Here is a 26,770-nt window from a genome sequence, read left to right as displayed (position 1 = left end):
TTTATAAATAAACAAAACAAATGTATTTAATAAAACAATTAACATCAAGATGTTGGCAGCATAAAAATATTACTTGTTTTTTCGTTCTTCGAACCATTTTCTAATTTCTGCAGCCAACTCCGTATTAGGTACAACCTGATCCATAGACAACGGCGCACGATTAAAAGGGTCAGTTTGGTCACTTAGAAGATGTCTAAAAATGGCATTGAATATTTTATAAAATTGTGGAAAATAGAAAAGAAATCCTACCTTGCGATAGTGGTACGGTCAACAGTTTGCTTTGAACTAGGTAAAATCACCGGATCGGTCATCAAAGTCGACATTATCGGATCCATGAAATGTTCGGGCGCTCCAGCAATTACTTCTTCGCTGGCTTGCTGCTCCTGTGCTTTTTCAGCTACACGCAATGCGACCTCTTTTAATTCCCCTATTAATGCACCTCCACCAATACGAACTAGGACATCCTCCCCAAAAGTGAACAACTGGGGACTGTAAGACCGCCCATCTTGTGAAATGGCTAAACAAAAAGCATCACTCTCTTTAAGGTTAACATATATTTTGGAAATGTTTAAAACGGTTGTGGCTGGATCAAAACTGTATTCTTTTTGGTCTTTAACCTAAAAAGGAAATAATATGCAACTGTATTATTGAAAATTCACCGATTTTACCTTAAAATTCTTCTTTTTCGGTCCAACTAGATTATATAGAAAATAATTGAGCATAGCAGCAACCCTATCTACCATTGTCGAATGTGTAAATACGATTGTTATTTCCGATGTTAGTTTTTCCAAAGTTTTTATAGTGTCTCTACCTAGAATGTTATCAAATTTTGCAATCATACCAATATGATGCATGTAACCTAAATTTTGGGTTCTTTCTTGCGCTGGCAGTGAGTCCCATTCACCATTTTGTCTAAAATATCAACAATATAGATGTAGTATGATGCTTTACTTAGCATTAAATATTCACTTAGCGGTTTGCATTTCTTTCAATTTAGCCATATTCGCTAGCGCTTCATCTAGTAAGTAAACAGCATCATTCATTAGAAGATTAACGAATCTTAAAAAAAGTGGTGGGGTTACAGCTTCCATATTCTGTTCAGCTTCTTTTGCCAAATCTCTGTGAATATTAAGAGACATCAAGAATAAATTTTCAATAAAACACAATAATTACTTAAAGTGTGTTTTATACTCTTCTTTCGTCCACAAATAATCCATTACTGTATACATTGGTCGTCTGTAGTTAAATTTTTGTTCAAATTCTACACTTTGACCGGTCATTTCGATGCCAACGAAGACTTCTAGTAAATTATTGACGATCTAAAGCACACAATACATGCATCAAAAACAATTAGTTCCATCAAATTACATTAGGTACCTCACGGCGATGTGCATGTTGCGTAAATAACATTTCTCTTTGATAGCTTCCAAAGGCATTAAAACCGGAAGGTTCATCATTGTGATGCGGCAACAGCGATTCTAATGCCTCAGCAAGACGTGCTCTCACGTGTGGATTTTTCATGCGTTCTGGTGAGCCCATATAAATTAAAATAAAGGATAAAATTGGCTTTAACTTTTCAAATCCTTGTTCCTCGAATATTTTCGGGTTAAAACGTCGCAAAAATACCAAATAGCACACAATGTTTTCTATAATGAATTCTGGAATGCTTCTGCAATTGTATTATTGATTACTGCTATCTTTAGTTTCGTTATGAACTTACTTTAATGTGTTCGGAATTTCATCTGGTAACGGAAAAGTTATTGGAATTTCGTCTATAGGTGCAAAGCACGTGTGTCCATTGTTAGACTTTACATTAATTGCTATCTGACACAGCCAATACGTGGAGGTCGATGTAAATTCAAACAATAAGTTTAGTAGAACGGGATCTGACAATTGCGCTTTTAAAGATAAATATCTAAAATACGTATGTAAAGAGGTAACGAAATAAAATTAAACTGCAATTACTTTGTCAGTTGTTGGGTCATTCTTCTTTTCAAATTGTCAACTAATTCATTGTTTCCTGTTGCTTGGGCTACAGCATCCAAATAAGCCCTTTCCATTCGCCCTACTTCCTATACAAAATTTTGTATTACTAGCAAACTTATTTTCTACTTGAGATTTGAATATCGTATAAATAACTATAGTTTTTAATGTTCGTCAACATTCTGAATAATATTGGATACACAAAAACAATTTAGTGTAACAAACAGTTAAACTGTAACAGCTGTGAAAGCGGTCTACAGACTCATCATATTTTACACATTTAATTATGATTTATTCAGCAAAATTTTGAGGTAACGTTATCAATCTTTTAGGGGGGATGAGCAAATACATTTTGATAATACATTTACCATGTTTATGATAACTTTAAAACATCTCCAAGATTTTAAAGCATTCAGTATTGCAGGTCCTGATTAGATCAATAAAATGTATTCACGCATTCTTTAATTTTTTTTTGAGTTACCCTGTATATGGAAATAAAAAAAATATGACTGGAATGATAAATCACAAGTACAAATTAATCATACTTTGTCCATATATAGGCAAAATTTTGAGCTGACGTCATCAATTTTTTGGAGGGAATAAGTAAATATATTTTGATTCAAAATTTATCATGCTAATAATAACTGTAAACCATCTGCAAGATTTCAAAGCTTTCGGTTTTGCACATTCAAAATTAAGTTGCAAAATGTTTTTATAATTTTGATTTTTTTTACAAAAATCTGGACGTTTCGGGTAAAAACTCAACACGGAGTCATGAAATGTGTGGGGCTATGTTATTTTATACAATTTAAAACCCTTTACTATGTACAATTTTGAAGTGACGTCATCATATTATTGGTGGGGATAGTTAGACAAATTTTGGTTAGTGTTTTACCATCTACATAATTCCTAATATAAAACAAAATTTGACAACAATCGGCCCTGTACTTTCGAAGATTATCTGTCTAATAAAAATCCGGGACGGCAGCCAAACAGACGGAAACGGGGACCTATTTCTTCGTACTGTAGGCGTCATGAAAGGTCGAGAAAACGTTAAAGTCGAGAGTCGGCCGACGGACTCGATTACAATACTTTCTTCGCTTACGTTCGGGAAGTAAAAAAGGAAAAAGGGGTCCGCATCGAACCCACGACCGCAGATCGCCTTTCCCCGAGAAAGCAACTGCGCGACGATGACTTATATCCCGTGTTAATAAATATAATGTTATTATACCTTGCAAAACCGGATTCGTACCATCATTTCAAAATAAAATTCATTGCGATTACGTCATTAAATTGTTGGTGGGGACAATTGGCCAATTTTTGATTAGCGTTTACCCTTCTACATGGTGTTTCTAATATACATACAAAATTTGACAACAATTGGTTAAGCAGTTCCAGAGATTACGTGTCTAATAAAAATGGATACAGACACCAGACAGACGGACGGAAACGGGAGATTTCTGTTTTAGAACTCTTAAGGGTCATAAAACGTCGAGAAAATATGAAAGTAGCAATTCGTCAGGTGGACTCGATTACTATATTTCGTTAGCTTACGGTCGGAAAATTAAAAAAAAACATATTTAATTAAAAAATATATGAAAGATGTTAAAGGGGACTGCGTTAGCTGAAAAATTTCAGGTGTACGTTTTCTGAAGAGTTTGAATCAACTTAATTCGTGTACATATTTTTGTTGGGTAAATTACAAGAATAAAATTTGCTTCCACGAATTATAAAGGTAAAACCAATAAAACTTACATGGTTTAGGCGCACCAACTTGTCAACTGTAACTTGATATCCTAGATCAACTGCTTTATGAGCAAAATAAAAACATTCAGTTACAAAGTTGTACTTGTCAGCTACCAACAATTGTGTTTCATCTTCAGAATCATTTGGAATTAAACAAGTTTCTTTATTCATTCCAGGTAAATGTACTCCCTTATTTGAACACTGGTCATCCTAAAGATTATACATATATAGATACACAAGAATCTAAATATAAATTAAAACAATTACTTGTACTGAGCAGTAAGTTGGATCCACCTTTAATATTTTCTTATCCAAGAAGTTTGAACAAAATGGACGACACAACCTTAACATTACATTTCCAAAATTAATCATAAAACCATCAGAAACGCTTGTGTAATTTGCTGGATTCAACTCTGGGGGAGACTGGGCATTCCACAATTTTCCTCTATCGACATTGGCTTTTAAGCAAAGACCTAACCATTCTAAAGTTTTGTTTTTAATTTGTGGGCTACATGTCAACAAACTTAGCACAAACGCATGGGTGCGATCTGTTAACTTATCAATGTTTGTCCACAATATACCTTCAGTGGATGTAATACTGGCCTGAAATATTCATAATTAAACCAAAAATCACTCCCTGTTGCATTAAAATTACTTGATCAGTAGGATCCTGAAAATGTTCATAAATGGCATTTGGTGTTTTTGGCAAAATGGAAATATTAAAAATTGCACCCAGAGGCGTGTTTGCATAATCAGAACCAATTGTAAACTTCGGAGGTTTAACATCCAGGAATATACTTGCTAAATATTCTTCAGTTGTAAATACACTTAAAACGTTAAAGACACCATAATCAAACGTTACAATATTGGACTTTTCAATTTCAGAAGTTAACACTAATATAATTTGTGACAATCTGTCCTTAAGGAATGCTTCACCTAAAACACTGTCACTGTTAACATATTCACAAAATGGTATTGTACTATGTACCTCCTTCATCTAAAACACCTTTACATACATCTTTAAAAAATGCTACACAATGTCCATCATTGTCTTTAAGAATATCAATTATTTGTTGTTCCAATTGTTGTCCTTCATAAATTTCTGACTGTATTATAGCTGTGACGGCATTTTGCACTACGAGAGCTTTAACTTTTCCTTTTTCTCCAGTCTCGAGGTGACTATCTTCGTTTATGTTTCTATAACAGTTGCATAAATACGTAATTACTTTAACTTCATACGAATGCGAATTTCTAAATGTTTTTTTGGCGGACTTGATTATTGGATTCTCCCCATTACACATGAATAAGCGTTCAAATAAAGCATGTTGGAGTACTGGCACATCCAAATCGTGTTGGTCATGTACTTTTGACACCTCTTCTAAGTAAAGAAAATGTTTTTTCGCACCAACATTTGGATCCAAAGTAAATGCGAAAATTTCTTCTAGAATACCGCTAATAGAGGGACTTTCACTAGACTTCACAACATTATTTTGAATTAAAGCTGCAAACGGGTTGTCGTCTGACATTTTGCCTTAAAACGTGGCCACTATTAAATAGGTATAAGGTTCTAATTCTACTTTAATCGCATTTTCACGTTTCTCCGAAATTTGATTGAATTTTGCACATCACCACATACCACTTGCTTTGACAACTGCTTGACAAGTGACAATTTTGTTTTGACAGACCCTGCAAAAATGCAACGAATTGACGGACGTGTATTATCAGTTGCATAACGATAAAAACTGACATAAGTAATCATACCCATGCTGGTTAACATTCGGTGAAAATTTAGAAGTTGCGATTAATAAAGTAAGTAAGGGAACTAAGGTATACAGAAAAGAAATAACAAAAATTATATACAGGTTATTTACAAGAAGCTCCTCGTCATAAAGACCCAAACGCAACCAATAATACAATTACATCGCAGTCATTTACAGTTTTCCCACAGTTCACACAATAATTATAACAGTTTAGTTTTAACTTCACCGGACACAACCAATACCTAGTGTATCTCAAAACGTGTTTTTCAATAATTATTTCATAATTTTAAAATGAGTTCAACAACCGTTTGATGCAAACAAATATGTACATTAATTATGATGTTTACAATATAACATTATTATTTGCGATTTCAGAAAAACACTTGCTGAGATAAGAGCTAAAATAAAATAAGTCTATATATGATGAAAATAAATACAACTCTATGAAAGCATGATATTCTGCACATTTCAACTAACTTAGACAATAAAATTTTGACTACTTTAACTGTTTAGTAAAAGATAGTATAACAGTTTGTATAGGTCCAGTGTAATAATCATTCAACAACGCTGCATTCTCAGAATTTGATGAAAATAAGATAACCCGTTTTTGATTTAATCAATAAAATAAACTACTTATTCACTAATTTTTGTTGAAAAATTCTAAAAAACTAATTCAGAAAAATATGGCTGCACAAAAAAACCGCAAGTACATACATATTTTGGACATTTTATATAGAATTTATCTAGTAAAATTATGAAATGACGTCAGTCTTTGGAAGGGAATAATGAGACAAACTTTGGTTGGCGTTTTACCAAATGCGGTATTCCTACATTACACGTAAATATCATACAAAATACCTACAATCCTTGCCTACATCACAATCAGACGGACTCTGAAGACCTATTTTTTCATGCTCTAGACGTTATGAAACTTCGAGAAAATATGAAATATGGTTCAGTTGAAATGAAAACAAGAGCGTACAGATTGTAAAATATCTCATCAATTCATACGCATAAGTGGTACTTTTATAACACATTTTATCTGGGGTGATCATTTAGTGTGAAAAGAATCCAAGTCTGTCATGGTATATTCCCTGGTATTATGACTTTTTAATTCTTCAGCTAAATAGTACATAATCAATATTTTCCGTCAAGTGTAAAGATAACAAATTTTTTTCAAATTCTCCGTTTGTAAGATTCTGCAATAATTATTTGATAAATAAATTTTCGCCATAGTTTTTCATTTAACTTACAATTTTCACACATACAACAAATGGGGGACTTGCATCCTTGAAATGTACTATGTCAACAGGAGTTCCACTTTCTCTTGTGTGAGGATCAAATGGAATGTACGCTTTACCCACTTTTTTAACATCCACATCACACATTGCTATGACTTTTTTTTGATGTTGTACTGATAGTGAATGGTAGAATCTTCGACCTTGCTTGCCAGCATTCCATATAGTGAATTTTTCCCAATTGCTTAAAACATTTAGCTCCAACCTTTGCAGTCTTAGTTTCCAAATTGTAGATCTAATGCAACCCAAAAAATGTAACATCAATCATACAACAGTTATCAAACTTACTCCTGTACTGAGAACGTTGCGGCGTTTAAATGATAAGTATAAGTTAACAAACACTGATCTACTCTAAATACTTTTCCACCTAAATCCAAGTGTTTATAAAAAAATATCAAATCTTCTGGGGTACCTTTTCCTCCTTCAGAAAAACCACCAACACTGTTAATGAATAAAACTTTTTAAATTATAATACATTAACTTTTGAAGAACTTGTTTTACTTGTTAAAAACTTTCCGATGACAGAACCAAGTTGGCATAATTACAGTGGGACCATGAGAAGTGTATATTTGTATGTGAAGTTTTTCTTTTGGCAAAGAATTAGCCCACTCTGTATATCTGTTTGTTGAGTTTTCTGGTATTCGTTTAAACTGGCAACCAATAATCTAAAAAAGAAAATAACAAAACTGTAGTTCAAGTCTTAGTTAATGCGCAAATTGTAACTTTAGTTTACAATTTTACAAAACCAAAACAAATTTACTGTATCTTGTGGTAATATTTTTGCTTTCTCATATTGTTCTGAAATTCTGTTAGGCATCATAATATCATCCTGAAATTTTATGATACGAATAGTTGTATACATTGGAAACAATATATTTACTCACCACATCTTGAAAACATAAGTAGGTACCTTCACTAATGCTAATGGCTTTATTTTTTGCATAGCCAACTAAAACTGTAGATTTTAAAACCCTTCTAGTATCCTGAACTGATTGTCTTACCACCATACGGTGTCCCACTTTCATTATCAATTACTTTTAATTTAATACTACTTTGTTGAAAGACAGTATGCCAATAGTTCAGCAGTTGTTTTGTATCGTCCTGTGAAGCATCATTACATACACATACTTCTAAATTAACGTCTGGTGTTATTTGTTGCTGTAGGATTGAATTAAAGCACTGATTTATCCAGGGGGATCCATTATAAATTGGTATGATCACACTCTGTGAAAAAAATAAATATTACGCATTGTGAACAAGTTTTTAATTTATATTGTGCTTACTATTAATGTCTGTGAACTCATTGTAACATAATAATATACCTGTGTTCAACGTGTTTAACCCCTCCAACACTAACCTACAAATTTATTGCAGACAGCCTGGCACTTCAGTTAGGTTATATCATTAATCTTTCTTGTTATCTTCTTTATTCTGGTTATATGGTACTGATATGTTTTTGGGTGGTGTATGGGTGTAAGCATGATCACGTATGACACGCAAATAGGTTGATGGGTATTATGCGTAGCACGAAAATGTACTGTATGCGTCACGCTACCTACTTTGGATTATATTTATAAGTTACGCACGAAAATTTTAAATAATTAATAAATTGTTTAAACTCCGAATCAACGCACAATAGTCATAATAAGTAAATACGCTGATACGTTAATCCGTTAATATTACGTTATGAATCTGAATTAACATTTGTAAAAATATGATAAAAACTTTTATTCATTTTATGCACAACTGATGTATGAGGTAAAAAAGATACATTACTTCCGTCAAGTAATAAAATACAAAATAAAACATATTTTACACATTTTTAAGTTTGTGCGTTGTTGAATTTAGCCAGCGCCTTTTTTATCTCTAACCCAATTGCCTTTCCTAAAGGTGGTGGAACCGCATTGCCAACCTGTCTGTGCTTGTCCATAATGCTACCATAAAATTTAAAATGATCAGGAAAACCTTGCGATCGAGCACACTCTCGTACACTGACGACACGGTTCTGTTCGGGATGAAGCACTAAAATATTTGCCAAAATAAATCACTAGTCTCTTCAAAAGTAAAAGATTATACCTCTCCCTTGCTTTCCCATGGGTTCAGGATTTGTGATTGTTGTGCCAAAAAATCCATCCCACTCCAAACGTCCATAGAGTCCAGACCAGTGGTTATGCCTATCAGCAGTGTGTGGAAGACACCACGGAATTAGGGTATTCACTTGGCGGTCCGATGGTTCACAAGGCGTACCAATGCTGCATTGGCATACTCCACGATTAGGTTCACCGTCTTTTTGTTTCTTAGTACTGTGTGATACAAGTTAGTAGTATGTAACAATGTGAAATTCATTACTGTAGCTTACAAGTACGGATATCTCAATATGTTTGTCATTGTTCCGTCATTTAATTTAACTGAGATATTTGGCAGATCTCTCCAGTCTGAACCAGGTACTTCAGGAATATAAGTTATTCTGGCTTCTACAATTGGAGCCATTTCTTTACAGATGTGATCAACCAGTACTTTACTGGAAGCGTGGCCTCTCATTTTTCTCTGGAAGTGTGAAATTGGATCTTCTTCGTAAGGTATTTCTGGTTTGTTCCATCCATTTTTAATATCGGGTAGATCAGAAATCGCATCTCTAACGCATATGGTACGATAAGGCGCCGATTCGTTCCATATGTTTCCTGTGGACACGGTAAAACCCACGTAGTTAATTTTGTACTTTCAATATTCCAATATTTACTTAAACAAAAGCACTTTGAACAAGTGGAATATAGGAAAAAAATATGAAATTCCTGCGAAACCAAACATTTGTGTGCAATTATATTGTATGACGGATTAAATGGATAAATCTCAATTTTTCTATTAGATTATTTCCGAAACTACTCAACCAATTGTTGTTAAATTGTAGGAATATCGCATAGAAGATAAAACGCTAACTAAAATTTATCTCATCATCTCCACCAACAATTTGATGACGTTATCTCAAAATTTTCATAATAAATACGTACTATTTAAATTTTATAAAATAACACTCCTGTACTTGTGGTTTATGAATCCGCCTTAATTTTAATTACAATTACGTTACAAAAAAGTTTGTGAAATAATTCTCAGGTATTTCACTTAGCTGATATCTTGCTTACGTAGACAATAAAGATATAGTAGCCCAGTGGCTAAAATTTTAGATTTGAACCGCGTAGATTCGAATTCCATCTTCGTCGACATTCTTTTTTATTTGATCTTGAAGCTTGGACGGTATGTTACATTCATAACCATTTTACCCATATCCATCCAAGTTTAAAGCGCCGACAGGGTTTTCTTTCGTACCGGTACAAAAAAGCATGAATTTCGCCAATGTTATTGTCATTAAAACTGAATGCTGAAAAGATTACTGCAGCCGTTCAGCAACCTAAAAATGCTATAGCGACGCGAAATTTGATTAATAAAAAAACGAGAATTTAGTTCTACCGTTAGAAATTTTTTATTTTCTGTTGTCAAAAAAAAAACACGAGGTTCTTCAACGTCGATGATCGTCCCAGGTTATTAACACTGTTTGTATTCGGTCAGAAAATATTTGTAGTCCTGCATTCTAAAAATTGTATAGCGAAGTAACTTTTGATTCATTAAAAAAAAAAAAGAGCGTAAGTAGTAAGTTTTTATGAAAAAAAAAGGACAACGACACGCGGTATTCCCAAGCGGTCACCCATCCAAGTACTAACCGCGCCCGACGTTGCTTAACTTCGGTGATCGGACGAGAACCGGTGTTTTCAACGTGGTGTGGCCGTTGCTATCAAATTATGTTGTATTCTGACAGTTAAACAACTTTGCCATTACATGTATGGAATAGTATATATTACATACCGAGGCGGAAAGTATTCCATTCCTGTCGAGAGAATTATAGTTTACCGAGAGGCGCAGCCTCGAGGTGAACTAGTTCTCGAAACACGGGAATTGTACTTTTGCCGAGGTTTCTATACTCTTTTATTCACAATCGTTTTAAGTAGATTTATCCCTCAAATTGCTAATAAAATTCAACTTTTAACACTGACAAACGTAAAACTAAGGGTAATGCCCGGTGATAATAATGTGAAATAAAATGAGGGCACCAATCAAAAAGTGGCAAAGTCTTGACCACAAGGTCTCCTTACATTTACAATCGCTGATTTCCATCTACCATTAACTGCACATGCGTAACGTTTTAGGGTCAAAAGTGACATTCCTTCCATCAGTTCCATCTCTTGGGTGGAAAGTGACAGATAAGTGACATATGTCACTTTCCACCCTTGAGATTGAAGTGAAATATGTAATAACTCACTTCCAAACTTTTAAAAAGTTTGAAAGTTTCACATTACTGACCGATTGTGAATAAAAGTATAATACTACGCAATCAAATTTGGAGCACTTATTTCTTTCTTTTTTAACTTTCATCGTTGAACTTTTAACGATTTTAATTATTAAAACGAAACACATTGAAAGAACCCACAGGAGGTTGCTCCATATAGGTACAGAAAAGCATGAATGTCTCGAAAATTGTTGTTAAAACCGTTTGTAATCGGTCAGAAAAGATTACCACGTGTAGGTGTTCATCAGTCTAAAACTTTTAAAGCGAAGCGACTTTTGATTTATTATAAAAGAGCATACGTTTACTCGTAGTTGTATCGCTCGGCTGATTTCTTAAAAATTTTATGTTGAAAACAAAAATGAAAAAAAAAAAAAAATAACGACACGCGGTATCCCAAGCGGTCACCCATCCAAGTACTAACCGCGCCCGACGTTGCTTAACTTCGGTGATCGGACGAGAACCGGTATTTTGAACGTGGTGTGGCCGTTGCTATCAAATTATGTTGTATTCTGACACTTAAACAACTCTGTCATTACATGTATCCAAAAGTATAATACTATACATTCAAATTTGGAGCACTTATTTCTTTGTTTTTTAATTTTCATTGTTAAACCTTTGACACTATCCTACCGCTTTTAACAATTATTCTCAAACAGTTCGAAAAATATTCAAAAAACATAGACAATGCAGTTCCGCATTTGTACAGAAAAGCATGAATCTCTCGAATATTAGTGATATTAAAACTGATTGTAATCATTTAGAAAAGATGAGTACGTGTACATGTAGGTGTTCATCAGTCTAAACATTTTAAAGTGAAGAGACTTTTGATTCATTAAAAAAGAGCGTACGTTTACTTTTATCGCTCGGCTGATTTTTTTTTATTTTATGTTGAAAACAAAAATGAAAAAAAAGAACAACGACACGCGGTATTCCCAAGCGGTCACCCATCCAAGTACTAACCGCGCCCGACGTTGCTTAACTTCGGTGATCGGACGAGAACCGGTGTTTTCAACGTGGTGTGGCCGTTGCTATTAAATTATGTTGTATTCTGACATTTAAACAACTCTATCATTAGGTTAGTGGTTGGAAGTAATTCATTACTGTAATTCAATTCCTTTTCGAGTAATGAGTAATTGTAATAAATTACATTTTTTGAGTAATTCAGTCACATTTACAATTACTTTTAACCCAAATACTCAAAAATTTTGTTTTGTTTTTCTCTACGAATCGTTTATCTGACCTGCTGGGATAATTATACCTGGTTCGTTCCCACAAGGAGAAAATTAACCCAGTAGGGAGTCAAAATTTAAAACGAGTTTAGCACAGAATTTCTTAAGAAAGCAGGTAACCATAATATACATAAGCTCTTCATCATTTTAAGGGTGAGCTAAAGCATATTAGCATAGGGAAATACATATAAACTTTTACCCAAGTTTTTGCCAAAAGTATACGTCCGATTGTAATAAACTTCATACCGTTGAAATGAGCGTAAAAGACCCTATCCAGACTGTTTTTCGGTTTTTTAAATTTTGTTGTCAAAAAAAAAAACTACAACGCGTTAAAATTGTGATGACTATGAGATTATCTGGTTTTCGCTATTTATGGATCAATTTCAAATTTTCAAAAAGGTACATTGGTGGAAATTGTATTAAAAAATCCATTGCGCTTTATAGGAATAAAATATCTTAATAAATAATTGAGTAAACAGGGGCAGAATATTTAAAATTTGTGGTCAAACAAACTTTAGCCATTTTTCTGGTCCACTCAAATCTATAACAGGTAACCGATAGAGCCCGTGCTTTTAAACCCCTCAATCCGACAATAAAATTTTATGAGGGTGTCCATCCTCTAAGGTTTTCTAAATTGAATCTGTAATTCACAAGGTCAAGTCAGAGGCAATTAAAGACAGACTTTTAAGTTTACATCATCTTGTAACCCCCTTCCAAGTATTTAGGAACATCCTTTTTATTAAGAATTAAAAGATTTGTGTCTGCAGGTAATTATCGGTGGACCAAATTTACGAGACATTTACACGTAGCCAATAAGATATTTTGAAATCTCCCACCAATGTAAATTTTTGTTTAAAAGTAGTTGCAGCTGGCATCGCACTTTTATTTGTACCTAGAGTGGAATGAAATTAGGCGCAAAAGAATCGGCTCTTCAATTTTTGGTAAAATATCTAACATGTTTCCCCGCAACAATTCCATCTAGCGCCGCAGTGCAAAGGATGTTTTGGTGTGGATAATTTTAAGACAAAACGTCATGCCTCAGCTGACGATAATTTTGAATGTCAGTTATTATTGGATTTAAATTATGAATAGGTATAGTCCTCTTGCGTGAAGTATTTATTTGTTTTATTTGATTTACTGATGTGAATATGTAACAAAAGATTACTCCGTGTAGGTGTTTATCAGTCTAAAAATTTTAAAGCGAAGCGACTTTTGCTTTATTATAAAAGAGCGTACGTTTAGTTGTATCGCTCGGCTGATTTTTAAAAAAATTTATGTTGAAAACAAAAATGAAAAAAAAAGGACAACGACACGCGGTATTCCCAAGCGGTCACCCATCCAAGTACTAACCGCGCCCGACGTTGCTTAACTTCGGTGATCGGACGAGAACCGGTGTTTTCAACGTGGTGTGGCCGTTGCTATCAAATTATGTTGTATTCTGACAGTCAAACAACTTTGCCATTACATGTATGGAATAGTATATATTACATACCGAGGCGGAAAGTATTCCATTCCTGTCGAGAGAATTATAGTTTACCGAGAGGCGCAGCCTCGAGGTGAACTAGTTCTCGAAACACAGGAATTGTACTTTTGCCGAGGTTTGTATACTATTTTATTCACAATCGTTTTAAGTAGATTTATCCCTCAAATTGCTAATAAAATTCAACTTTTAACACTGACAAATGTCAAACTCAGGGTAATGGCTGGTGATAATAATGTGAAATAAAATGAGGGCACCAATCAAAAAGTAGCAAAGTCTTGACCACAAGGTCTCCTTACATTTACAATCGCTGATTTCCATCTACCATTAACTGCACATGCGTAACGTTTTAGGGTTGAAAGTGACATTCCTTCCATCTCTTGGGTGGAAAGTGACAGTTACTTCCATCTCTTGGGTGGAAAGTGACAGTTACTTCCATCTCTTGGGTGGAAAGTGACAGATAAGTGACATATGTCACTTTCCACCCTTGAGATTGAAGTGAAATATGTAATAACTCACTTCCAAACTTTTAAAAAGTTTGAAAGTTTCACATTACTGACCGATTGTGAATAAAAGTATAATACTATGCAATCAAATTTGGAGCACTTATTTCTTTCTTTTTTTTTCATCGTTGAACTTTTACCGATTTTAATTATCAAACAGAACGAAAAACATTGAAAGAACCCACAGGAGGTTGTTCCATATAGGTACAGAAAAGCATGAATTTCTTGAAAATTATTGTTAAAACCGATTGTAATCTGTCGGAAAAGATTACCACGTGTAGGTGTTCATCAGTCTAAAAATTTTAAAACCAAGCGACTTTTGATTCATTATAAAAGTGCGTATGTTTAATATTATCGCTCGGGTGATTTTTAAAAAATTATGTTGAAAAAAAAATTAAAAAAAAGAACAACGACACGCGGTATTCCCAAGCGGTCACCCATCCAAGTACTAACCGCGCCCGACGTTGCTTAACTTCGGTGATCGGACGAGAACCGGTGTTTTCAACGTGGTATGGCCGTTGCTACCAAATTAAATTGTATTCTGACACTTAAACAACTCTGGCATTACATGTATGAGTTCAGTGCATGTATGCAAACGTATCAGACTATGCAATCAAATTTGGCGCACTTATTTCTTTCTTTTGTAACTTTCATCGTTGAACTTTTAACGATTTCAACACTTATCAAAAAGATCGAAAAATATTGAAAGAACCCACAAGAAGTTATTCCATATAGATACAGAAAAGCATGAATTTCTCGAATATTATTGTTATTAAAACTGATTGTAATCGGTCAGAAAAGATCTACGTGTAGGTGTTCATCAGTTTAAAAATTTTAAAGCAAAGCGACTTTTGATTTATTATAAAAGAGTGTCCGTTTAGTTTTCTCGTTTGGCCGATTAAAAAAAAATTGTTGCAAAAAAATGAAAAAAAAAGAACAACGACACGTGGTGTTCCCAAGCGGTCACCCATCCAAGTACTAACCACGCCCGACGTTGCTTAACTTCGGTGATCGGACGAGAACCGGTATTTTCAACGTGGTATGGCCGTTGCTATCAATTTATGTTGTATTCTCACATTTAAACAACTTTGTCATTGCAATCAGACAAAAGAATCTGCCATCTTAATTCTATCACATTTTTTCTTTTTGTTCTTATAACGTCCGTAAAGTGAGATATGATTTATGATCTGTTAATAATCACCAACTGAATATAACAATTAATTCATTGTTTTATCAATATACTCCACGGCTATTATTACATTTATTCCAGATACAGAACTAAAAGCGAAACAAATCTATCTAGAACTGAAGGCGCTCTTTCACAATATTTCACTGAATAGTAGAAGAGTAGCAAAAATACTTTTTGTTAATTATTGCATTTCATTAAAGTAAATAGTCAAACTGTTTAAAATCTTACCATTTACATATTTCACACCATCTAAAGCAAATGACAAGTGAGTTCCTCTTTTGCTGAACACATGTTGGGGTTCTGGTAGTTGTGGCAAAACATATCCTGGAGCAGCAGCTAACAAAACTAGACGTCTTCTAGTCTGAGGAACGCCGTAATGACCCGCTTGCAAAACACCAAAGGTAACCTGGTAACCAATAGCTAGGAGACATCTTAGTGCCAGTTTTAATACCATGGATCTTTTAAATGATACAAAATTTCTTACATTTTCTAACACGAATATCTTTGGCCTAAAAAAATCTAAATGGTCATACTAATAAATTTTAAGTGTGGTCTTTAACCTGTAATAATCACAGAAACTTAGAAACGTAACGACTAGAGAATTCTTAAATAATGAATACTGTCCGGCATTGAATCTGTTCATTCCTGAAAATCCCTGACACGGAGGTCCTCCAACCAACAATTCCACTTCACCTTTGGCCGGCAAACCTTTCAATCGTTCCTCCCCAGACATAACTTGCTGTAGAACATTATTACAATCGTCAGTAAATACATGACAATCTTTATTATTTAGTTTAAAAGCTTGTGCTGCTGCTATTTCCTTTTCAATCTATAAGAAAATAAAGTTAATCCGATACCGAAATACTAAACACAAGATCTTACAGCCCACTTAGTTTCAGCTATTCCAGCTTGATGGAGACCGTTTGACAGACCACCACATCCAGCAAAAACATCCATACAACGTAAAGGATCTTCAATTTTATCCCACACCGGAGCCTGCTCCAGAGATACTTTAGACGACTTGCTTTTCCCTTTGCCTAATGAAAACATATTTTCAATAAAATAATTTTTGAAAATGGAATGTTGACAAACCTTTGCCTTTTCCTACGTAACCGATTTTTTTGGCAATACTAGGAACTTCTTCAAATTTATATGTTTTCAGATTGTATGATTCTCTAAAATAAAAACGGTAGGGTCCTTCATCGCACCAATCTGCTGGTGCTGAGTCAATTACGTCATAGTACATTAGGTAACACTTGGCAACTACTTCTTTGAAAGAAACGGTTAATACTAGAACAACGAGTTAACTTGTTAACTTATTTTAAATAGCATCGCACACATTAAAACATTTTGGTCATACAAAAAAAAATCTGTGTATTACTTGATGACCTCTCAAGATACCTCAAACATCCCTAATTCTAATTTTATAATTTTTCAAAGAAGCGGGCTTTGTTAAACTTGTAGTTCAGGCGCAAGCTTATCCGTCATTTTTTGGTCACCAACAATTTGTTTATAACAAATATATACACAGTTATATTTATTGTTTGCTACTTTACGATGTTGTGTAATCTAATAATATTTGACTGACATATACATACCTTCATCGGTCCAATATACAAGATTTACGTCCGTTTGGTAAGCCAAAAACATACCACTTTTTGTATTTTCAGCTCTGAAAAATATTCTCACTTTAATATTTATATCATTGTTTTTATTCCGTATTTCTTCAATTTGTCCAATGCAGAAGGGTTCTGGAGTATCTTGATTTGAATATTTCATATCTCCAGTTTTCCTATAGTTTTCAGTGTACACTGACTCGTCAACACTCTTTACCTAGAATTAAACAATGAAATGTTTAACATGCTACCACTCCATTTTTTTACTGTTTTTATTATGTAAACAAAGCTTTATGTTATTCTATTCAAACTTAACTCAAAATCAAACTCGTGAACATAAAATTAATAAAAAAGCTAATTTTAAATTTTAATTAAATTTTACTACACGTTTGTGTGTTTCTTTTGATCCAACAACTGCCATAATATACTTACGCTATCACTACTTGTTTCATATGAGTAAGATGAAAAGTTATACACAGACGGATTAAGGAAAACGGAGGTTCCGACACGAAAAGTTTGTTCGCGCCATGTGACCACTTCATCTTGAAATACTGGTGTTTCAAATTTCTTTTTCTTATCTTCCAAACTAAAAGTTACATGAAAATACGATTATTTAAAAAAAGTTTATTTACAAACCGGCAATTACTGCATGAGTCTATGCTTTCTTTATGATTTATTTCAACATAGTCAGTAAATGTGGCTGTTGGAACACTGTACTGTTTTGAAAAGTGGAATGTATGCCCATCATCTTCATAGTGTGCTAATGTGTCCGTACCGCCTAAATTAAACCAGTCTTTTGGAGTCTCTTTAAAAACAACCTAAGATCAAAAGTACTAGAATAAATTTTACAACAACTGAGACCACAGTTTGATTGTTTTAGTAGAGAAATCGACGAAATTTTAAAAGGTATAACTTGACTTTGTAACTAAAATCCCATTTTTTTTTAAATCGATTTTTTTGCTGTTTTGATTGTTACACTGTTTTAATTTACTATATAAATAAATAAAGCACCTATATTAAACTGTTTCAGAAAATTAAGACAAACTTTTTTTTAAACAAAGATCTCTGATAAAAGGAAAAAGAATAGCATGGACTGATTTAATATTTCAAGTCGTTAGGTTAATTAAACACAACAACCAAACATGGGAACACCATGTATCATGAAAAAAAAATACCTCAGCTTTTCTCACGACACTTCCAAGTGGACAATCATCACAAACATTTACTACAAACAATTCTTGTGGATCTGCTGTTTCACCCAAAATTGTATCACTTCCTCTATAGAACATACGGGCATGAACTGTAGGACCTTGTGGGAATTTGTTATACATGTACTCCACTTTAGCAATACATAATGGTTCATTCGGATTTTCAGGATTTAACATTACATAGTCTCCTACTTGAATGTCAATTTCACCTGAATAAAAAAAAATACATTAATCCAATTAAAATGAATATTTCTGTACCTAAGAGCGCAAAGTGCATAACTCCATTTTTACATAAAATTGGATAAACAGGTATTTTTTGCTAAAAAATGTTGAAGCTTTTTTGTCTAATTCAGGTATTTAGAGTTTTTTATTTGTTATATTCAATATTTTGTATTATATATTTAGAATAAGCTAATAATTTGTCTGGTATGTAAAACGAGCCACAAATAATTGCTCTCACTGAAAACTGACAATTTGGAGTTACGCACTTTGCGCTCGCAGGTACAGATTTAAGTAATCCAAAAACTAATATATGTTACTTAGTTTTTTGATGAGGACTATAATTGCGCATCATGTAATTTTATTTATTTTCACATCAACTGAACAGGGCAGACGATTAGAAAATAAAGTACGTTATTTTGTACAAATCTAAATATGTAGTATAAAAAAAAACGGAGATAATATCTAATGATTTCAAAATATATATCCTTACGAAACAATAGAAAAAGACGCATGGAATTCTACAAATTTTGGAATTATCCTTTTTTAAGTAAAAAATATAAGTTCCTTCTAATTTTTACACTTTCTAGAAGGTGAAAATAATTTAAAAAAATGTGTTATTGTTTCAACGAGAGAAAACAATATTAATCTTTATAAACTGTAAATTGTAAAAGTGCTTTAGTGGCAAAACAATTTGATATAAAAAATATCCTGTGTTGTAATTTTCTTTAATTCTATTTTTGTTCTATTAAAGCGAAGTTTAATTTAGTATCAAAAATTTTTAGCCGTGAATATTTGAAAAAAAAAAAAAATTTTTACATCAGTTCTTTCATTACATCGCTAATCAGCACCACAGAGATTTTTTTTATTTTAATCTGATGTACCTCGCATATTTACAATTTCTAAGAACATAATAGTGAGAAATGATAGGTGCATTTATGCAACAAATAAATTATGTACAGACTGTTCCCTTTTCTATTACTTTTTGGAAAAAACTATTGTTACTAAAATAAAACAATCTTACCAACAACAGCTCTATTATAAAACTGTCTTCCTTTAGATTCTAAAATTGGTTTTCCACACCATTTAACTTTATTAACACTCAGTCTAGCAGAGACAGTTTTCTTCTTGACAGGTTCTTTCTCCTCTTCTACTTCATCTTCATTTTCTGATAACTCAGCATCTTCTACAGCCATGTTAGGGCATCTTCGAAGTTTACATGCCTGTTTACCCCTTCCAGTTCCTCCAAATTTTACCATATCTTTACAGTTTGTACATTTACCACAATCTGGTGCTTGACAAGCATCACACACACCACATCTTCTTTTCTTGGGTCCCTTTTTATCTTTAATTTCTATTTGGTCAGGGAAAAAGTTTTCAAATATAGATCTGACCAAAGCAGTTGTGGTGGCTTTTGTGAAAGTAGTTGTCTTTGAAAGTCCTCTCTACAAAATTGGCAATAAAGTTTGAATGTTACCATATCAATTATTTCTTGACTGTACCTCATTCTGGCGTAATTTTTTGCGCTTTCGAAATGTAACTCCAGCTAAGTTTACTAGAGTTCTTACACATGGTGTGGTTATTAAGCATAAACTATCATCTTCTCCCCCTGCTTGATCATAGCTATAAATCTAGCAAAAGCAATTAACACTTAAATTATTTCAAATTACTGTAATGTGTTTCAAATTGATGTTCAGTTTACCTGATCACAAATAAATTGAGCATGTTGCAAAAGGAAATCTTCAGTTAACTCACAATTACCACTGGTTTCTACTTCTGTCAACAAATCTTCATAAGTAGGATCTTCAGTGCAATGATTGAGAAGAAATTCCATTATTAATTTCACTAATGCAATTTTTTGTTTCAGAAGTTTAACAAATGGGGCATATTCTTCTGATGGTTCCATCAAAATATATGATGCATAAGCAGTTGAAATACCTACTAGTGCCACTTCACCACCATCAAAACCACTTATGTACCATTCATTAATCGGTCCCATGTCATGTGTTGGTATACCATTATTTGAAGAGGAGTCTTCATCATATATTGGTTTAATGTAACCAGAAACATGCAACAGTACATTTTTTTCAACCAAACCTGTATCAAAGGGGCACAAATGTCCTTTATCATCATAAACACTAAAGTGAGTGATCTGAAATAAAACAAAACAATAAAACATTGTTTCTGTGGTAATTTTATTTAACCTTATGTTGTGGTAACTCATCTCCTTCAGGAATATTTTCTTCTTCACCTGTGAAAAGGGATAATTTTTCATCTGTTAAAGCAACGAATTCTTCACATGATTTATTAAGGTGTCCACTGTAAAGTGTGATGTCCTGCATGTATTGTTTACAAATGTTACATTTTTCAAGCTTCACTACAGAAATGTCTCCAGTATTTTTAAGTTTCTGTTTCTTTGGTTTATTTAAATTGGAGTCTGAATTTTCTTTTAAAGGCCTACGCATAAACATAAATACAAACAAATTTTAAGCAAATATAACAATAAATACCTTTTTCTTGTTTTCATTTTTTTATATTTTAAAAGGGCAGGTTACCATTTAAACAAAAGTGAAACATAAAATTGAATTAACCAATATCAGAAATCGACAATTCAGACTAAATCATGAACACAATATGAACATTTTAAGTCGTGATTAAATGAACACGTTCTGTGATGAACACACTACTTGTACGTGCATACCCGCCAAAATAAAATGAAAACGGGCAAACAAAGGTTAGGACAGTATTCCAACCTAAATCATACTAACACCAAATACCCTAACTAGGCAAAACGCCGACTATTTAATATTATTTATTCGTTTATTTATACACAACAACATTTAATACAACAGAATCATTATTTTCAATATTTTGTAAAGCAGCGTTACTTTTTACAAGCCTAACGTAATGTTCAACGATTTTATCTCTTCAACAAACAAATAAGTAGTGACTTTTGTTCGCTGGGTATTGGTACAGTTTTGACTTTCTTTTGTTTACATATGGCAGGATAAATGTCGAAGTTTACGAAGTTTAAATGAATTTACTTCAAAAATGAATTTCGTATATAGATATGGGCAACATTTGCTGCTGTAAAAAACGGGCTAAAAAGTAAGTACACTATTTCATAAGGGTTGATGTAAAGAAAATAAAACCTGTAATGTTTGTATTCAACTACACAAATGTAACTGTATGAATAACAAATTATTTTTTCCAAAGGAAGATCGTCTTATTATTAGTGGGATTAGACAATGCTGGAAAAACTGTAGCTGCAAAGGGTTTGGCTGGTGAATCAATAGATTCAGTTGTTCCAACAGTAGGATTTTCTGTTGTAAACTTAAGTTTCCTGAATTATATTGTTAAAGTGTTTGATTTAGGAGGAGGTCCAAACATAAGAGGAATTTGGCACAAATACTTTGTGGATGTGTGTGAAGCAAACATATAATAACATGAATCATTTTTTCTAAATATTTGTTTTTAGGCTCACGGTGTAATTTTCGTTGTTGATTCAAGTGATATTTCACGCCTTGATGAAGCAAAGGAAGTTCTTCGAGAACTTCTATCGCATGAAAAAATTTCAAGAAAACCAGTGTTAGTTTTAGCAAATAAACAAGACAATGAAAATGCATTAGATGAAGTAGATATAATTGAAAAACTTGAATTAGAACCAATTGTAAATGGAAATGAGTGCCCTACATTGGTGGAAAGTTGCTCAGCAACGGAATCTTCGGGAAATCTGAAAATTGATCCAGGGATTAAAAAGGGGTATGAATGGTTAATAAACTACATTGTTAGACATTACGAAATTTTAAATAAACGCGTGGAAGAGGATGTGATGCAGCAAGTAACTTTAGAACACCGTTTAAGACTGGAAAGGATTGAGAAAATTAGGGCTTTAAAAGAAGCTGAACAAAAAATGAAACAAGAGGATGAAGATGCAATCGAATCCTATTCTAACTATGAAAGAAAAATGAACGGCCAATTACAAGAACAACAGTCTCAATTAAACATCGAAAATTTACAAAATAATGACAGTGATACGAGTGAAAATTCATCTGATTCTTTTCCCCCTGTTTATCATATTAAAGAGGACATTTTACTCGAGCGACCAAAATCCGCAGTTCAGATTGTTAGACAACAACTAGAACTTAATACACCAAGTAAGAAATCATTTATCTCGCGGGCATCCAATAAGACAGCTCCTTTACATTTGTATGGCATTCACGGGCCACGTTCGGCTTCTGCTGAAAGAAAAATATATGATGTTGACCGGAGAAATTTGAAATCAGCAGGAGATGCACCTTTTAGGATCACCGAATTACCAAATGTGCCTATGTTAAGTGGTGATGAGTTGCACAGTGAAATTTATAGCTTGATGAATTTTGACAACACCAATAAGCTGCAACCATCGAGTGAGGTCGATACAGATAAAAGTAGTTTGCCTTGGTTTCATAAAACCAAAAATGGTGATATCAACGGAATAAGTGTCGTTAATATAGATTTGTAAAACTTTTATCACTATTCTAGTCATAAGTTTTTAGTCTATTTTTATATGCACCAATCCCTAGTTTGTACTTTAATAAGAGATAAAAATTGTATTTATGATGGTTATGAAAATACTTTATAAAGGAAAATAAAATCTGCGTATTTTTACTACGGTTTGAAGTAAACATATACGCTTATTTCAATTAATAAACATCAGTGTTGAATCCTATCAACTTTTGGACTTAAGTAATATACCTAACAGGCAAAGTTGTATGCATTGAAGTAAAAATATTCTAATAAGAAAAAAATATCTAAAACCTGAAATATTGTCAATTTTTGGATCACGTGTGGTGTTTGTTACCCAACAGAAAAGAACACGGACTTACAAATTTTGAAATCGCATGCCATTCAAAATGCGTCTTTAAATCCTAGGACTTATTCTTTAACAAACGCCCAAGTTTCCGTATGCAATTCCTTACACAAAGCTCTCCCTCCCTCAAAAAAAAAAAAACGAGAATATATCTAACAAGAAACCCGTAACTGGTTAATTTTTTGAAAAAACCAACATATACCTACCACAGATTTAAATACATTGCCATAAATATTTTTAGAATATTCGTGTCAAAGAGTTAAGTTAAGAAATATGTTCACTAGTCGTCTGACGAAAGCAAAACCTCCTATATGTCATATTCTTAGAAAAATAAGAGTTAATCGAAATCGAAGATCTTCTCGGTCAGATTTAACAACGGAACGACGTTTGTCAGGTTTAGATTGGGTTGGTTTTGAAAAGAACGAAAAGTTCGGAGTACAAGAGAAAGATACTATCGTAGAGAAGAGATTTACGATACTGGAGGTAACGTCTTTCTGTCAAGGACAGTGTACAGATCACAGTTCGCACTGTGGTTCGCACTGATCAATTACTTCTCGTCTGTACACGTTACTATTCGTGTTGTAAAAATTTTCATGATATACCTAGGGATAGACTAATGTATAATTATCCATACACCAGGTGTCACCCCTCGGTATAATATAATGATTATTGTTTGTGACTGGTAAAGACAAACATTAAAAATAAACTATGTTCAAAGCAAAATTTATTTTTGAATAATTGTTATTACTTTTTTGGCATTAATAACTCATAATAAGGTCTATCATTAATATAAAAGTTATATACACGAACATGATTTTATAAACATTAATTTAAGAAGAAAAATCTTCTCCCTACAAGTAGAACTATCACAAATACAATGGCCCACATAACTACAGTAAATATTTGGTCTCTAAAAACAACATACCTTTATTAAAATTATTAACTTGTAACAGAACACTTACATAGTTCTTGGATTAAGTGAAACTTCTGTTTCCATAAAAACATCTGCAACAGGTTCACTGATATTTTCACAACTTTGGCTCACACCTCGTTGTCTAAGAGTATTTTCTTCATTAATAATTGTTGTCTTGATCTTTCTGTCATCCTTTGGTTTGTTACACATTTCTTTATTTGTAGTGTCATCCTCAGCCTTAAAATTTAAGTAAACCTAACTGTAAAGTATATTTTTCTATTCTATAAATCAATTTGTAAAAAACGTTTAACCATGGGGGGAATCACATATTATTGAATTAATTAACGCCTGTTAATACATTGTGAAACATGTGTTTCGACTGGAATCAAATATTTTTATTGTCGTTGACATACATGCCCGACATTTTTTTTACCGATTTTGGCAAAACTATTCACAGAAAGAAGTTTGTATCAACGTTCTCAGTGTAATACTGTGAAAATTCAGAATAAACTGACACAGGTTAGGGTTATTTCTGATAAAAACAGGCAAGGCATTGTTTCATGGGGAGTGAATGCTCATATTGACAATAGCTCCCACATTCCACAAAGTTTAACACTCAATCTAAATAAGTAAATAACTCAACCCTTATTTCCAATGCTCATTAAAATAGCCATCTATTTAGAAATGTTCAAGAACTTTCACCTTTTCATTTGGGTGTCTTTTTAAGTCAATAATTTTCCATTTAAATTGATATTAAACTAAAGACGCAAAATTAATCTGATATGTTCAACGACACAGATCCAATTTGTAGAGAATTGAAAACTACACAAATACCTTTAAAGCAATTTGCTGGATCAATGAAGCTTCTTCATGTGTTAAATTCAAAGTGGACTTAGATTGTGAGGATAAATTATCGGCTATTTTTCCACAGATTTCACATTCCCATTTTTTTGATTTCTTTGCTAATGCCTGTCTTTCTTCTGGAGTGTAATCTAAAGATCCAATAGTGCCTGCTGCTGGAGTCGGCATAAAGGCAATTAAAGCCAAGAGTGCTGTTCTTATTGACCAGGATGGTTGCCAGCTTTCTGGGTGATGCCCAGATATAGACAAACAAATTTTCTTGTTGACTTCAAATCTACCATTTGGCTACAAAATATGTCATAAGAACTAATTTACAAGCAGTTCTAATACTGACAGTCAATAAAATAATATTTGGTGGTTGCATAGGATACTGAGAAGGTAAAAGAATACGACCGTGGTAAAAGCCACCTTCAAACTCAGTGTTGGGTGGTCCTCGAACAGTAAAATGCCATTCAAATAAATTATCCTCTAGAGGATGAGCGAAATATTCCTCTGTCGGCTCTGCTAACTCACGGGCTTCGCGCATAAGGCGTTTTACGCCTAAAAGTCTCTATATTATACTTTTAATGCAAAAATGATATGATAACGTACCTGGGCTTTTTAGGTTATATTTATTCTCTAATGACATTTTGTTGATTTACCTTTGCACGGGGAAGAAATGCACAAAATACTGGTACTTGAACACAAAAATTAATAAAGCTAAAAGAGAAAAAAAAGATTGTAAATTTGTACTGGAATATTTGGTAAATTGTCGAAGAGAGTTATGTCTGACATGTTTCCGAACGAAATATTAAATTATTAATGTCAAAAGTCAGCTGATGTTGACCGGTGCAATTGGTTGTACTCCGTGTTCGAGTGATTTTTTTATCAGTGTAAATCGAATTTACGACGACTACAATGTGGCGAAACAGGATTGGTGGCTACCGTTAATTGTCTTACATTTTTTTTCCGTAAAACAAATAAGAAAACTAGAGAAAACTAAGGTTATATTGGGAGATGGTTAACTGGAAGGAATTTTGTGAAATATATTAAACCGGTGAAAATACACATTCAAGATTCAAGAATATTGTCAAAAATGATTATTTATTCGCATTACCATATAGTCCGTTCCATTTCGAGTTGGGAGCGTAGAAAACCCTTTAGCAATGCATTGGAAATTCATTAAACGAGTTTTTTTATTACTAAAAATGTTGAAATTGATCGATGCCATTGTTCCATAATAGTTGTAAGTTGTAATAGTTAATAATCTGAAATTATTTTTGAAAAACGAAGATAATCAGTAAGCCTTTCCCTCCAATTCAGTATTTTTGAAATCAAGCCGTGCCTCGAACACGTTTTTTATATTGTCATGTCCTGAATTTAAAATTTAAATTGCGCGCAAAGAGAAAAAAGAATCAGTTTGTAATTTCATAAACGGCAATTGTTAAACGAAAATGAATCGCATTCGATTCCACGGTCTCCCACCAACGAGCATAATTTATTGTAAAAATGATTTTTTATTCTAAAATGTGTGTGAAATTTTGAATTCGTCAACACGTTATTTTTGTTTCATTGTTTGTAAATTCACAGGTCAT

General features: G+C 33.1%; 5 protein-coding genes, 5 non-coding genes and 1 pseudogene across 11 annotated transcripts; 1 reads left to right on the top strand and 10 right to left on the bottom strand.

Annotated features, from left to right (window-relative positions):
* LOC135135524 (ubiquitin conjugation factor E4 A) lies at positions 1 to 5,486 on the bottom strand. The gene is made up of 12 exons (XM_064064590.1): positions 4,718 to 5,486; positions 4,385 to 4,665; positions 3,997 to 4,332; positions 3,739 to 3,939; positions 1,966 to 2,072; positions 1,721 to 1,915; positions 1,378 to 1,669; positions 1,174 to 1,319; positions 970 to 1,119; positions 669 to 912; positions 250 to 617; positions 1 to 193 (listed from the first exon to the last, which is right to left on the bottom strand). The coding sequence occupies exons 1-12, from the start codon at positions 5,253 to 5,255 to the stop codon at positions 70 to 72; spliced, it is 2,982 nt and encodes a 993-aa protein (XP_063920660.1). The 5' UTR covers positions 5,256 to 5,486; the 3' UTR covers positions 1 to 69.
* A 93-nt stretch (positions 5,487 to 5,579) lies between these two features.
* LOC135135525 (UDP-GlcNAc:betaGal beta-1,3-N-acetylglucosaminyltransferase-like protein 1) lies at positions 5,580 to 8,395 on the bottom strand. Of its 2 annotated transcripts, none has more exons than XM_064064591.1 (8): positions 8,071 to 8,395; positions 7,789 to 8,011; positions 7,672 to 7,742; positions 7,548 to 7,616; positions 7,289 to 7,452; positions 7,076 to 7,228; positions 6,743 to 7,022; positions 5,580 to 6,688 (listed from the first exon to the last, which is right to left on the bottom strand). In XM_064064591.1, exons 1-8 carry the CDS (start codon positions 8,089 to 8,091, stop codon positions 6,608 to 6,610), a joined length of 1,062 nt encoding a protein of 353 aa, XP_063920661.1. In that variant the 5' UTR covers positions 8,092 to 8,395; the 3' UTR covers positions 5,580 to 6,607. The 2 variants fall into 2 exon arrangements, with proteins under 2 accessions (XP_063920661.1, XP_063920662.1); XM_064064592.1 differs by having other exon boundaries at positions 7,672 to 7,736; positions 8,071 to 8,391.
* A 105-nt stretch (positions 8,396 to 8,500) lies between these two features.
* LOC135135523 (DNA (cytosine-5)-methyltransferase PliMCI-like) lies at positions 8,501 to 21,278 on the bottom strand. Its single transcript, XM_064064589.1, has 16 exons — positions 21,081 to 21,278; positions 20,775 to 21,027; positions 20,273 to 20,722; positions 20,073 to 20,201; positions 19,595 to 20,015; positions 18,319 to 18,560; positions 17,780 to 17,961; positions 17,576 to 17,729; positions 17,126 to 17,360; positions 16,620 to 16,817; positions 16,410 to 16,564; positions 16,088 to 16,356; positions 15,756 to 16,036; positions 9,147 to 9,468; positions 8,864 to 9,090; positions 8,501 to 8,809 (listed from the first exon to the last, which is right to left on the bottom strand). The coding sequence occupies exons 1-16, from the start codon at positions 21,095 to 21,097 to the stop codon at positions 8,610 to 8,612; spliced, it is 3,735 nt and encodes a 1,244-aa protein (XP_063920659.1). The 5' UTR covers positions 21,098 to 21,278; the 3' UTR covers positions 8,501 to 8,609.
* LOC135135720 (5S ribosomal RNA) lies at positions 10,455 to 10,573 on the bottom strand. The gene has a single exon (XR_010281637.1). It is a non-coding gene; the product is annotated as a 5S ribosomal RNA (ribosomal RNA).
* Positions 11,500 to 11,617, bottom strand: LOC135135712 (5S ribosomal RNA; annotated as a pseudogene).
* Positions 12,038 to 12,156, bottom strand: LOC135135718 (5S ribosomal RNA). The gene has a single exon (XR_010281635.1). It is a non-coding gene; the product is annotated as a 5S ribosomal RNA (ribosomal RNA).
* LOC135135719 (5S ribosomal RNA) lies at positions 13,657 to 13,775 on the bottom strand. Its single transcript, XR_010281636.1, has one exon. It is a non-coding gene; the product is annotated as a 5S ribosomal RNA (ribosomal RNA).
* LOC135135711 (5S ribosomal RNA) lies at positions 14,743 to 14,861 on the bottom strand. Its single transcript, XR_010281630.1, has one exon. It is a non-coding gene; the product is annotated as a 5S ribosomal RNA (ribosomal RNA).
* LOC135135717 (5S ribosomal RNA) lies at positions 15,273 to 15,391 on the bottom strand. Its single transcript, XR_010281634.1, has one exon. It is a non-coding gene; the product is annotated as a 5S ribosomal RNA (ribosomal RNA).
* Positions 21,279 to 21,562: 284 nt separating the features above from the next.
* LOC135134944 (ADP-ribosylation factor-like protein 13B) lies at positions 21,563 to 23,281 on the top strand. Its single transcript, XM_064063853.1, has 3 exons — positions 21,563 to 21,678; positions 21,787 to 21,991; positions 22,049 to 23,281. Exons 1-3 carry the CDS (start codon positions 21,641 to 21,643, stop codon positions 23,072 to 23,074), a joined length of 1,269 nt encoding a protein of 422 aa, XP_063919923.1. The 5' UTR covers positions 21,563 to 21,640; the 3' UTR covers positions 23,075 to 23,281.
* Positions 23,282 to 24,129: 848 nt separating this feature from the next.
* On the bottom strand, positions 24,130 to 26,078 carry LOC135134925 (ubiquitin-conjugating enzyme E2 J1-like). The gene is made up of 5 exons (XM_064063824.1): positions 25,788 to 26,078; positions 25,531 to 25,736; positions 25,170 to 25,481; positions 24,385 to 24,572; positions 24,130 to 24,332 (listed from the first exon to the last, which is right to left on the bottom strand). Exons 1-5 carry the CDS (start codon positions 25,822 to 25,824, stop codon positions 24,248 to 24,250), a joined length of 828 nt encoding a protein of 275 aa, XP_063919894.1. The 5' UTR covers positions 25,825 to 26,078; the 3' UTR covers positions 24,130 to 24,247.
* Positions 26,079 to 26,770: the final 692 nt, after the last annotated feature.

Source organism: Zophobas morio, unplaced genomic scaffold (assembly GCF_036711695.1).
Source record: "Zophobas morio isolate AGI-343-1 ecotype UQ-CSIRO unplaced genomic scaffold, CSIRO_AGI_Zmor_V1 ptg000024l, whole genome shotgun sequence".
NCBI classification, from domain to species: Eukaryota; Metazoa; Arthropoda; class Insecta; order Coleoptera; family Tenebrionidae; genus Zophobas; species Zophobas morio.
The sequence above is the reverse complement of the archived record's forward strand: the minus strand, read 5'-3'. Positions and strand labels throughout refer to the sequence as shown.

Coding starts and splice junctions, on each gene's coding strand:
- LOC135134925 (XM_064063824.1), bottom strand. CDS start 25,824: ATGTCATTAGAGAATAAATATAACCTAAAAAGCCCAG. Junction 25,737..25,787: donor ATATAACCTAAAAAGCCCAG/GTACGTTATCAT, acceptor AGAGACTTTTAG/GCGTAAAACGCCTTATGCGC. Junction 25,482..25,530: donor CAAATATTATTTTATTGACT/GTCAGTATTAGA, acceptor CATATTTTGTAG/CCAAATGGTAGATTTGAAGT.
- LOC135135525 (XM_064064591.1), bottom strand. CDS start 8,091: ATGAGTTCACAGACATTAATA. Junction 7,229..7,288: donor CATCGGAAAGTTTTTAACAA/GTAAAACAAGTT, acceptor ATTCATTAACAG/TGTTGGTGGTTTTTCTGAAG. Junction 6,689..6,742: donor TTGTTGTATGTGTGAAAATT/GTAAGTTAAATG, acceptor TAATTATTGCAG/AATCTTACAAACGGAGAATT.
- LOC135134944 (XM_064063853.1), top strand. CDS start 21,641: ATGGGCAACATTTGCTGCTGTAAAAAACGGGCTAAAAA. Junction 21,679..21,786: donor TGTAAAAAACGGGCTAAAAA/GTAAGTACACTA, acceptor TTTTTTCCAAAG/GAAGATCGTCTTATTATTAG. Junction 21,992..22,048: donor GGCACAAATACTTTGTGGAT/GTGTGTGAAGCA, acceptor ATTTGTTTTTAG/GCTCACGGTGTAATTTTCGT.
- LOC135135523 (XM_064064589.1), bottom strand. Junction 20,723..20,774: donor ATGAGTTACCACAACATAAG/GTTAAATAAAAT, acceptor GTTTTATTTCAG/ATCACTCACTTTAGTGTTTA. Junction 17,361..17,575: donor ATGAAACAAGTAGTGATAGC/GTAAGTATATTA, acceptor GTTTAATTCTAG/GTAAAGAGTGTTGACGAGTC.
- LOC135135524 (XM_064064590.1), bottom strand. CDS start 5,255: ATGTCAGACGACAACCCGTTTGCAGCTTTAATTCAAAATAATGTTGTG. Junction 1,120..1,173: donor GAGTATAAAACACACTTTAA/GTAATTATTGTG, acceptor TAATATTCACAG/AGATTTGGCAAAAGAAGCTG. Junction 618..668: donor CGAAAAAGAAGAATTTTAAG/GTAAAATCGGTG, acceptor TTTCCTTTTTAG/GTTAAAGACCAAAAAGAATA.